General features: G+C 46.3%; 1 protein-coding gene across 1 annotated transcript; it reads left to right on the forward strand.

Moving 5' to 3' along the window:
- The first annotated feature begins 4,451 nt into the window (after positions 1 to 4,451).
- On the forward strand, positions 4,452 to 7,987 carry fzd5 (frizzled class receptor 5). Its single transcript, XM_061793192.1, has one exon. It carries the CDS (start codon positions 5,495 to 5,497, stop codon positions 7,208 to 7,210), a length of 1,716 nt encoding a protein of 571 aa, XP_061649176.1. The 5' UTR covers positions 4,452 to 5,494; the 3' UTR covers positions 7,211 to 7,987.
- The last annotated feature ends 3,653 nt before the right edge of the window (positions 7,988 to 11,640 follow it).

The raw sequence follows: 11,640 nt of genomic DNA on the forward strand, positions 1-11,640 counted from the left end.
CAGTTTTTACGTGGCTCACCTATGCTCTTGTGTTCCATCTTGTATTTAACCAGTCCTATCAATGTTCTAACCGTTTCACCTGTTCTGTGTTTTGTGTTCCAGCTGTGTTTGTGTATTCCACTTGTGTTCTAATGTTGTTCTAATGGTCCACTAACCACGTTATGTGTTCCAGATGTGGTCCGAGTGGGTTCTGACCATCTGTGTTCTGTGTTCCACCTGTTTTAATGTTTGAACCATGTTGTAACTGTCCTCCTTTTTGTGTTGTAGCTGTTTTCTTAGGGCTCCACCTGTTTATTCATGTTCAGTGAAACTTGAACATCCGTGATGAGGCAGGCGGCCGCCCGAGCTTTGCAGTGGCATCATCGTCAGTGTCCAACAAAGTGGACAAAAAAGGGCTAGCGCGTTGTCGGTTAGCATCAGGTCAGCTAGCGCGGCCACGGAGGCTCTCGTCCAATGGCTGCGCTGCGTCGCCGCCTTAATTGTCTCGGCCAATTAGCACTGACGAGCCGGACCACAAAGCAGCAGCGCTGCCTTTGTCTTGCTCCACTGGCCTGCGGAACCTCGCCGCCGCTCATTTACGAGAGAGAGAGAGCGAGAGAAAGACCCCCACACTTGGAGAGAGAGACCCCCACATGCCAACGCTAATCAAAACAAAAGACACTTGAAGGATGGGGGGTCGAAACGGTCACGCAGGGGGGAGCCAACACAACCACCACAATGTTTGTCCGTACATGCATGTGTGCGTTTATGCGAGTGTCACATTATCGGTGTGTGTGTGTGTCTGTCTTTGCGTGTGCGCACACTTCTGTTTGTGTTTAGTGTTCATGTGTATGCATGTGTGCGTCAGTGTTTTTAAAATGTTTAGAACCTTTTTTTTTTTTCTTTAGTTTTCAAATGCTTTTAATCAGGTAAAGCACAATGAGTTACCTTGTGTATGAAATACCCTATATACATAAATTTGCGTGTATACTGAATGTGTGTTTTAGTGTGTGTGTGTGTGTGTATAAAATAATGTGTGCTTCTGTTTGTGTGTGTGCATTCATGTATGTGTGTGTGGTTGTGCCCGTGTATCTGTCAGTCGAGTTTTTTTGCGTGTGTGTGCAGTAAATGTGTTTCAGAGAGTGTGTCTGAGTGAGTGCGCGTTCATGCATGAGTGCGTTTCTGTGCATGTACGAATGTGTGTGGTTGTGTGGACTTGTGTGTTTTAGTGTGTGTGAAACGCACACGCGTTACTGTGTGTGAAGAGAAGTTACTGTCTGTTGATGGCAAAAGGTGAAACCAAAACCTAGCGCGTTAACACCGGAGTTCCTGAAAAAAAAAAAAAAGTTTTTCGTGGGTAGTTCATAGAAGTTGGACATTTCATGGTTTACTTAAGTCAAACAGGAAGCTGGAAAATCAGTAACATCGCGATCGATGTTTCCTTAAATCAAAGTCACCTGAGAGGGGGGAAAAAAAAAATAAAAATCAACCTGCAGACAAACATATAAGGCCACCAACGTAAACCTTTGATCTCTAACCTTTGAACTCTTGACGCCCTCGCAAAGCACCAACTCAAATTCCAAATAATAGCCGGAAACTATCTTCAATACAATAAATTAAATGCAGCCATAAAGAAAGGATTACCAAAACTCCAGAGCACCCTCGAACTGCCGGAGTTTGTCAAGCAAATAATCTACAGTTTATACAATATAAAGTGCTTCATAGAACATTTACTTTACTCAGTACACGATGCATAAAATGGGCTTCTAACCAATTTTTTATATAATATATGCGTGCAATGCACCAAAAATACCCTCGACACATATTTTCATGCTATATGGGAATGCACACCAATTCAATGCTTTTGATCTTCGGTTATACAAAAACTCTCGTATATTTCAAACTGCAGGATTCCACTTTCCCCAAGATTGCGCATACTTGGCGATTTAGGCATAATTGACCTCCCTAATAAATATTCACAATCATGACTTGTCACGTTAGCTACCGCGAAGAAAACAATTCTATTAAATTGGAAAAACAAACAAGCTATTCACATCAATCAGTGGCTAAATCTCCTCATAGAATATATTGCGTTAGAAAAAATATCAGCAGAACGAAAAAAATCAATGACACATATACGTAGATAGCTGGTCACCTTTCCTCAACATGCTAACTCTAGACTCTTGATTCCTTTGCCTGAGTAGGGTGCCATTTGACATTTGACAATAGCAAGACTATTTTCATAAGTGTGAAATTAAACAATGGAATTCTATATTCTTTGTTGTCGAGGTTGTTGTTGTTTTATTATTATTCTATTCATTTCTTTTTCTTTTGTCTCTTTTATTTGCACACATTTTAGATCGTTCGCATGGTGAAAAGACACACGCATGCTGTGGGGATCTTCTCCTCTTGTCCCTGTGGGGGCCGGACTTTTTTTCACTCCTTCCTGATCACTGGGGCGACCTCATGGGGAGTACTGGAGGTGTGATGGTGACTCGCCCATGTTCCGTGGGTGCTGGGGCGGTGCCGGCTGGCACCCGCCCGGGTCCCCCGCTCTGGCTGCCGGTGGGGGCGGTGGGGCCCCCCTGTCGCTCCTCGGGGCTGTCCCCTGTGAGGCCTACTGTGGGGTTCTTTTCCGTGCCTGGTTTGGGGGTGTACTCCCACGCTCAGGGGCAGATAGTGGGTGCTGGCGGGGGGGTGTGGCCCTCCTCGTCGGTGGCTGCCCGGCCTAATGGGCCCGACCTGCAGGAGCCATGCCTCTTGATCACTCACTTAGCACACACCATTCAGTGTATATATTTTTCTCACTAAACACATCTGGGCACATACACATATCAATGGGTTCCTGGGGGACTGGTATAGGATCGGGAGGGTGTGGGTGCCGGATCGGGTTTCAGCACGTCTGCGCTGTATCCCGGTCCGTGCGCCCTGCCTGCACCCCTGGATTGTAAATGCATCACACACACTGCCCATGTTTTAATGCACCACATACACCTATCTGTGGGGGGCAGTGGGTCGTGAGTGGGATGGGTTTGGCTGTTAGGCAGTAGTGCCTGGCAGCCATGACCCCACCCCCTCAGCTCACTGACCTCTCCAGATTTTAATGGGGGGGGGGGGGGGGGGTCATCTGGCTCACCTGGGGGTGGTGGGTCGTGTGGGGCGGTGGGTGGGGTGGTTGGCTGGGATGGTGTCATTGGGTCCCTGCGGCCCCCGCTGGGCGCCTCGGCAGGGCCGGCGGACCGCCCTGGATCCCTCGGTGTGGGACGTGTCCCGCCCGCCGGGTTGCTCTCGGGTGGACCCCTGGGCCTGATCCCGCCCCTCGATTGATTGGGTGGGGTCCTCAGCAATTACAGGACACTTCTGTCAGTCTTTTTGCATGTAAAACGGTATCAATTCACTTGCATGTATCCGCAGTCACACACCCCTTACTGCAACAAATAACTCATGAATATGCAAATCGCTTGTGTATCCCCTCACTTCTACTCTCGTCCTGTACACTTTTATAATTTACATAATTATTGCCACCACACTTCAGTTGTACGACCGTGGTTCTGCATGCTTCTTCTCCTGTCCTTGTCCTGTCCTTCCCGCACTACAGCCCCACGCAACACTCCTATTTAATTTTTCATTGTTGTAGATAATGTAATGATTTACATCCTGTTTACAATTAGTGCTTTGTCTTTTGTCTTTGTTTCTTTCTGCCTTCTAGAAACTTTGTTCTGTTCGACTGATCAAGTCTCATTCTCAATAAACCTCAATTATAATACCACAGCGGAACCTTAAAAACGCCACTGTGACACAGTAAAACTGTTTCGGCATAAAAGGGATACAGATTTTCCATTCTGCTTGACAGCCGAACAGGACAAAAAAAAAAAAAAAAAAAAAAAAAAAAAAGCAAAGCACCAACTCTTACACTCCTATTTTAGTTTTAAATTAAACGTAAAGTGGTCAAATAAAAGCCTAACAGGTTTTCACTAAAGAAAAGATAATTACTGTTTGTTTATTGTGTTTTAATAGCAAACACATTTTACAAGGTGAACCGAGTGCTACTCATTGATCAATGGCAGTCAGCCATTAACTGGTGCGTTCACGTCTACTCGGAAATTTCCCAATGTCGAAAGAGTCATTGAACACAGCGAGCGTCAGGTGCACGCAGTACAAGACAAGTACGTTTTGTTGAAAAGAACGAAACATTTATTTAAACGAGAATCTGTTGTGTTCAGGTTCACTCAGAAAAAAGCAATGTTGAAAGAAAACAATACTTTTAAACGAGCTGTTGCGTTCAGTTGCACTCGGTAAAGGACATTGAAGAAAATTGGTTTTAAATGAAGTGCTGATGTTGTTAACTCCAAGAAAACTATTGGAAAAGAGAACCTGGTGCGTTCAAGTGCACCCAGTACAGATGAATCAACGTTATAAAAATGTGCACAAATGATTTAAACAAGTAGCTGATGCGCTCATGTGCAGTCAGTAAAAAAAAAAAAAAGTAAAAGTAAAAAAGTAAAAGTAAAAGACAATAAGCTTTGTTTAAATGAAGAAAGCATATATTTTTTAAAGCAACAGTTGCATTCAGGTGCACAATGAAGGTTTGCTACAACAAAGAAAATATGACTTGATGCGTTCAGGTGTATTTCGTGAATAACAACGGCCCCTTGTTAAAATGAAATCTCTTTATTTCAATGAACTGCTGGTGCATACAGGTGCTCCCAGAAAGACGTCTTGTTTTAAATGAAGAAAACCTATTTTAAAAGAAGCTGGCGCGTTCGGGTGCACTCAGTAAATGACATCTAAAATCCTGTTAAAATAAAAGAAAACTTGTTTTTTTTTTTGACAGCCTGACACGAACAACTTGAAAACCGTGTTCAAATAACGAAAGCATTGATTTGAACAGGCGGCCGATGCGTTCAGTTGCACTCAGTAAAAGACACAGAGCCAAGAAAGCCCATATTTAGAGCACGTTTTTAGGTCCGTGTAAAGTGGAGGCCTTTAAAGCAACTGTTAACTCTTATATACTGTGCGTATACGAAAGCTAAACCGTCTATTTTCTCGCACATGCAATCAATTCGTTGATTTTAATCCAATCAAACGACGTGTCCGCTCTGCGGGCTGTCAGCAAGCGTGGTCGTTCGGCTGTCCGAGGGTCCTTGAAAGCAGCAGGCAGCCTGGCTCGCGGGATGCAGTTGGTGCGTGAGTCTCAGTTGAGCTGCTTCAGTCCGTGCGGGGCTTCGCACCTGAGGCCTGCTTGCGCGTGGGTCGTGCGGAGGGACGAGCAAAAAAAAAAAAAAAAAAAAAAAAGTTGTAAATTATGTTCAAAAGGGGTCTTAGTGGAAGGTGAACGTGGATGACGACGTCACGCGAGACTTTCCTTTTTGACTTGGCCGATGGATGGTTTTCAGTGGCCACGGTCGGTGTGACTTCTTCTTCTTCTTCTTCTGGGTGGAGTTGCAAGTGAACTTTTTTCTCTCAGACTTGCACAGGAGGCTGGACGTCAAGAAACACCAGCCTTTTGGTTTCGATGGAGCCCACGATGCGACTTCTGCTGGTCCTGCTGGTCCAGAGCGGGTCCCGCGTCCGCGCGGCGTCCAAGGCTATCTCGTGCGAGCCCATCGCGGTGCCCATGTGCCGGGGCATCGGCTACAACCTGACCCACATGCCCAACCAGTTCAACCACGACACCCAGGAGGAGGTGGGCCTGGAGGTGCACCAGTTCTGGCCCCTGGTCCGCATCCGTTGCTCCCCGGACTTGCTCTTCTTCCTGTGCAGCATGTACACGCCCATCTGCCTGCCCGACTACCGCAAGCCTCTGCCGCCGTGCCGGTCGGTTTGCGAGCGCGCCCAACGCGGGTGCTCGCCCCTCATGAGCCAGTACGGCTTCGAATGGCCCGAGCGGATGAGTTGCGAGCGTTTGCCCCGACTGGGCGGCGACACCCTCTGCATGGACCAGAACGGCAGCGAGGAGGCCACCAGCCCGCCGCCGCACCTCGCCAAAGCCACGCCCAGGAACCGCCCCAGAGCGGGCGCCCCGGCCCCGGCCCTGGCCCCGGCCCCGGCCCCGGCCCCGGCCCAGGGCGAGCGCGAGTGCCGCTGCCGGGACCCCCTGGTGCCCATCAAAAGGGAGTCGCGGCTGCGCACGGGGGCGCTCCTCAACTGCGCCCAGCCGTGCCACCACGCCTACTTCTCGGAAGACGAGCGAACCTTCAGCGCCCTGTGGGTGGCGCTGTGGGCGCTGCTCTGCTTGATGTCCACCCTCGCCACGGTGGCCACCTTCCTCCTGGACGTGCAGCGTTTCCAGTACCCAGAGCGACCCATCATCTTCCTGGCCGCTTGTTATCTGTTCGTGTCGTCGGGGTACATCATCCGGCTGGTGGCGGGCCACGAGCGGGTGGCGTGCACCCCCCCGGGCGGGGCGGACCCCTCGCACATCCTTTACGACACGGGCGGTCCCGCTTTGTGCACCGCGGTCTTCCTCCTGGTCTACTTCTTCGGCATGGCCAGCTCCATCTGGTGGGTGGTTCTGTCTTTCACGTGGTTCCTGGCCGCGGGCATGAAGTGGGGCAGTGAGGCCATCGCAGGGTACTGCCACTATTTCCACTTGGCCGCCTGGCTGCTCCCCAGTGTCAAGACCGTCCTGGTTCTGGCACTCGGCGCCGTGGACGGGGACCCGGTGGCCGGCATCTGCTACGTGGGCAACCAAAGCCTAGAGAACCTTCGGGGCTTCGTCCTGGCCCCCTTGGCGGTTTACCTGTTCGCCGGCTCGTTCTTCCTACTCGCCGGTTTCGTCTCTCTCTTCCGCATCCGCAGCATCATCAAGCAGGGCGGCACAGAGACCGACAAACTGGAACGTCTCATGATCCGCATCGGACTCTTTGGGGTGCTCTACACGGTGCCTGCCACGGTGGTGCTGGCCTGCCTGGTCTACGAGCAGCACCGCCGCCCCGACTGGGACCGGGCGCTAGCCTGTTCCACCGCTGCCGAGCGCCAGCGGGTGGGCGGTGGACCGGACTTCGCCGTCTTCATGCTCAAGTACTTCATGTGCTTGGTGGGGGGAATCACCTCGGGGGTCTGGATCTGGTCCGGGAAGACCTTGGAGACCTGGCGCAGGTTCCTGGCACGGTGCTGCCCCTGGTGGCCCCATAAGGTGGCGGTGCCGCCAACCGTGAACACAGAGGCCGCCGCCTCTTTAACGGGACCGGTCCCCGGAATGTACCATAAAGCTCCGTCTCATATATGACACTTGAAGTCCTTAAACCTGGGACGAGAAGTTCCAGAGCTTCAGGTCCATGGATCCAGACTGGAACCGATACTTCCTCTGACGCACACACAGACTAAACTTTATTTATTGATGTAAATATTGGGAGAAGTGACTATCAATATCATCAATGTCCTGCCACTTTCCAAGTTTCCAAGTTCCAGATCCAGGTCCTGATTCTGGACTATGAATGTGTACATATATGAAAATGGCGTTGAACTTGAGCTTCTTGTTTCGCTGATAGTTTTAAAGCAGATTCCGGAACTGCTGCTGGCCGTCAGCGCCATCTGCTGGTGGTAACGTGACTTGTTTTCTTTATGGAAATGGTTTTTACGGTATGGAAAATGGATGGATATTTGGATAATACCGACGTCGACTCGACGTTATGAAAGTTCCAGAATCCTTCATTTTCGATACTGCTTCTCCTCACGTGGGTCGCGGGCGTGCTGGAGCCCATCCCAGCTGTCTTCGGGCGAGAGGCACCCTGAACTGGTCGCCAGCCAATCACAGGGGACATAGAAACAAACAGCCATCGGCACTCACATTCATACCTACGGGCAATTCAGAGTCTTCAATTAACCTAGAATGCATGTTTTTGGGATGTGGGAGGAAACCGGAGTACCCGGAGAAAACCCACGCAGAGTTCCAGAATCAGGTTTTAAAAAATGATTAATAATTTTCCTCTTTAAATTCTGCAGTTGCTCCTCTTAAATCGGGATAAATGTAAATCGTCACTTGTGCAGGAGCATTCCCCCCCCCCCCCCCCCCCCCATTTTACTGAAAAATCTCAATTATAGATAAGAAGCAAAACAGTCATGTGACGAATGTTATAGTCATTCATTTGGACAATGCCAATGTCAACCCGACATCTTGAAATTTCTGGAATCAGAGTTTTAATAATGAAAAATTTAAATTTTGTTGCATAAAATCCTGCCGTTTCTCGTCTTAAATCACCAAAAGGCTAAATAGACCGTTACGTGGAAGCAACTTTTTTTTTTAAAAATAAACCTTTATGGAAAAACCCTAATTTCAAATAAGAAACTAAACAGCCGGTCATGTGACCAGTTTTCAATTCGTTCATATTTGAACAATGCTGATGTTGAGTAGACTTTCTGAAGGTCCCGGAATCAGGTTAAAAAAAAAAAAAAACCCAAAAAAACCCCAACAGTTTGCCACTTGAAATTCTGCTGTTGCTGGTCTAAAATCATTTTACAGAGAAAATTCAATTCGACATCAAAAAGTACAGAAAAACCGTTTGAATACCATGTTCGCCACAGTGAAAAATGTCTTCATTTAACCACCAAAACCTTACTGGATCAATTTATGTTTCTCTTTTTATTGTATATTTGTTTGTATATAAAAATGTGCAGTTCTGGTCCAAAAAAAAAGATATTTTTGGGGGTTCAGGCGAACACGATGGACTCAAACATGGACAGTTTGCATTCTGTTGACTCAACTGACATCCTTTTTTGCTGCGTTGACCCTGAAATGTTCTTTTTCTGCTGGCAGTTGAAGCGAAGACTCTTTTGAAAGTGTCGTCCAATTAAAAAGCAGCATATTTGCAACGTATTGTGTCCCGTGGTGATTATTTTCCACTTTATTAATTTGTATTTTTTTTTGCCTTTATCGGCATTAAAATGACACCAAGTTGGAGTTGGCATCATTTTGTGTACTATCCAACATGACAACAATGTGTCCATGGAAATGCAAAAGTGTGTCGGTAGGTTTCCATGGCATTGCTCACCTATGATCACCTGACTCATTGGCGCTCTCTTGAGGAACAAAAGTGGTACTACACGGCGGGTAAACCCGACAAGAGCAGACGTACTTTAAATAACCGGGACAAATTTTGAAATGACAGAAAAATGAGTTATCCCTTTGCTTGTTTTGGCGGGAATTGGTCTCGATTACCATTTGCTAGCTATCCCATGATGCACTGCGGTACAGCTTTAAGCGTTGTTTAAGTTTCTTAAAAACAGCAAGATTAATTCTAATTACTAATAGTGGTATACTAATCACTGAACTACTTTGTTTATGTTAATTAATTCCATCTACTTTAATTATGTCACATAGGCACGTTATAGCGAACGTCTCTAACATAGAAATGAACATGCGTAGATTCGACAAGCTAAGCTTGTGGGAACAAAGATATCAACGCATTCCATGTTTGTGGACGGTACGAGAACCAAAATAGCAAGGATGCTTGAAATTGTGCTGCATATGGTTGCACACAACGCCATACAATCACAACAAGGGAACTGCGAAGGGAGGCCAGTCTAGTACCCGCACTCTTTTACTACAAAGCCACGCTGTTGAATGTGGTTTGGCATTGTCTTGCTGAAATAAGCAGGGGCGTCCATGAAAAAGACGTTGCTTGGATGGCAGCATATGTTTCTCCATGTACCTTTCAGCATTAATGGTGCCTTCACAGATGTATAAGTTACCCATGCCATTGGCACTAACACAGTCCCATACCATCACAGATGCTGGCTTTTGAACTTTGCGTCCATAACAGTCCGGATGGTTCTTTTCCTCTTTGGCCCGGAGGACACGACATCCACAATTTCCAAAAACAATTTGAAACGTGGACTCGTCGGACCACAGAACACTTTTCCACTTTGGATCAGTCCATCTTAGATGAGCTCGGGCCCAGAGAAGCCGGCAGAGTTTCTGGGTGTTGTTGATAAATGGCTTTTGCTTTGCATAGTAGAGTTTCAAGTTGCACTTACTTTTCTGAAGTGTTCCTGAGCCCATGTGGTGATATCCTTTACACATTGAAGTCGGTTTTTGATGCAGTGCCGCCTGAGGGATCGAAGGTCACGGGCATTCAATGTTGGTTTTCGGCCTTGCCGCTTACATGCAGTGATTTCTCCAGATTCTCTGAACCTTTTGATGATATTATGAACTGTAGAGGATGAAATCCCTAAATTTCTTGCAATTGTACGTTGAGGAACATTGTCCTTAAACTGTTCGACTATTTTCTCACGCACTTGTTCACAAAGAGGTGAACCTCGCCCCATCTTTGCTTGTGAATGACTGAGCAATTCACGGAAGCTCCTTTTCTACCCAATCATGGCACCCACCTGTTCCCAATTAGCCTGTTCACCTGTTGGATGTTCCAAACAGGTGTTTGATGAGCATTCCTCAACTTTTTTGGAACGTGTTGCAGCCATAAAATTCTAAGTTAATGATTATTTGCTAAAAACAATCAAGTTGATCAGTTTGAACATTAAATATCTTGTCTTTGTAGTGTATTCAATGAAATATAGTTTGAACATGATTTGCAAATCATTGTACTCTGTTTGTATTTATGTTTAACACAACGTCCCGACTTCATTGGAATTTGGGTTGTAGATAACATGAATTCTTCTGTCTCTCTATCTTCTAGTTATCTATCTCCAACTGCCTTTCTTTTTGATGTAAATCTTTTTTCAAAGGCCAACAACAAAACAAGCCCCCAAAAATAAGAATGTGCTTCAATAAAAAGCCAAACTTCAAACTATTAACAGTCCCTGCCTAGGAGTTGATAGAGGGCTTTCAAAAAAACAAAAACACAATTCAATTATTTTATATTCTTTGTTAAAGCCACGTTGCTCCGCACACGACAAACAGCGCTGTCTTTTACTTTAGTGAACAGACAATCTGCCTCCCACCTGTCTTGGAAGTTAACTGTTTTCCATCTTTCGTTTGGCCATTTTTGGGAAGAGGAAGTGTAAATTTGCTCAAGGAGACTGGTAGCATAGTTGCTAACAACTGCAATAGAAAGGGAAGGGGCGCTCGCCGGTCTCGACTGATGGGTCAACACACTAGTGAAGCATTCTGGGATTTGTATGATTAGTGGCGCATGTGCTATATACTGGCGGGCCAGCTCTAATACACATTTGATATGGTCATGCGGGCCAAATATAATTCTATTGTGGGCCACATTTGGCCCCAGGGCCTGAGTTTGACATATATGGCTAAGCCGGACTGGTACAGCCTATCGAGTCAAGACCACAGATAAAGTATCGCGTCTTCTCTTCATATGTACCACATACAGTCCCCTCCAATAGTATTGGAACGGCAAGGTCAATTTCTTTGTTTTTGTTGTATCCTGAAGAAATTTTTGGTTTCAGATCAGTTAATTACATAATGTCTGTTCCGATACTTTTGCTCACTTGAATGGTGCAGAGGTTCAAACAAAATGTGCTGTGTCCTGAGTTCTTTAACACATCTAGATGTAAATACCATGAAATAAAAGCTGGAATTCTGAACTTTTGTCTCATATTCAGCTTTAGATCTGAAACCATAATGTCTTCAGCATACAACAAAAACAATCCATATATATATATATATATATATATATATATCCCCCTGCTTATTCAAGAATTTTGAAAAACTTTTTATACAATGCAATTATAATGGCTGTCAAT

Source organism: Phyllopteryx taeniolatus, chromosome 12 (genome assembly GCF_024500385.1).
Source record: "Phyllopteryx taeniolatus isolate TA_2022b chromosome 12, UOR_Ptae_1.2, whole genome shotgun sequence".
In the NCBI taxonomy this organism is placed as follows: Eukaryota; Metazoa; Chordata; class Actinopteri; order Syngnathiformes; family Syngnathidae; genus Phyllopteryx; species Phyllopteryx taeniolatus.

Excerpts from the sequence above, each read along its gene's own strand:
- fzd5 (XM_061793192.1), top strand. The coding sequence starts at position 5,495 with ATGGAGCCCACGATGCGACTTCTGCTGGTCCTGCTGGTCCAGAGCGGG.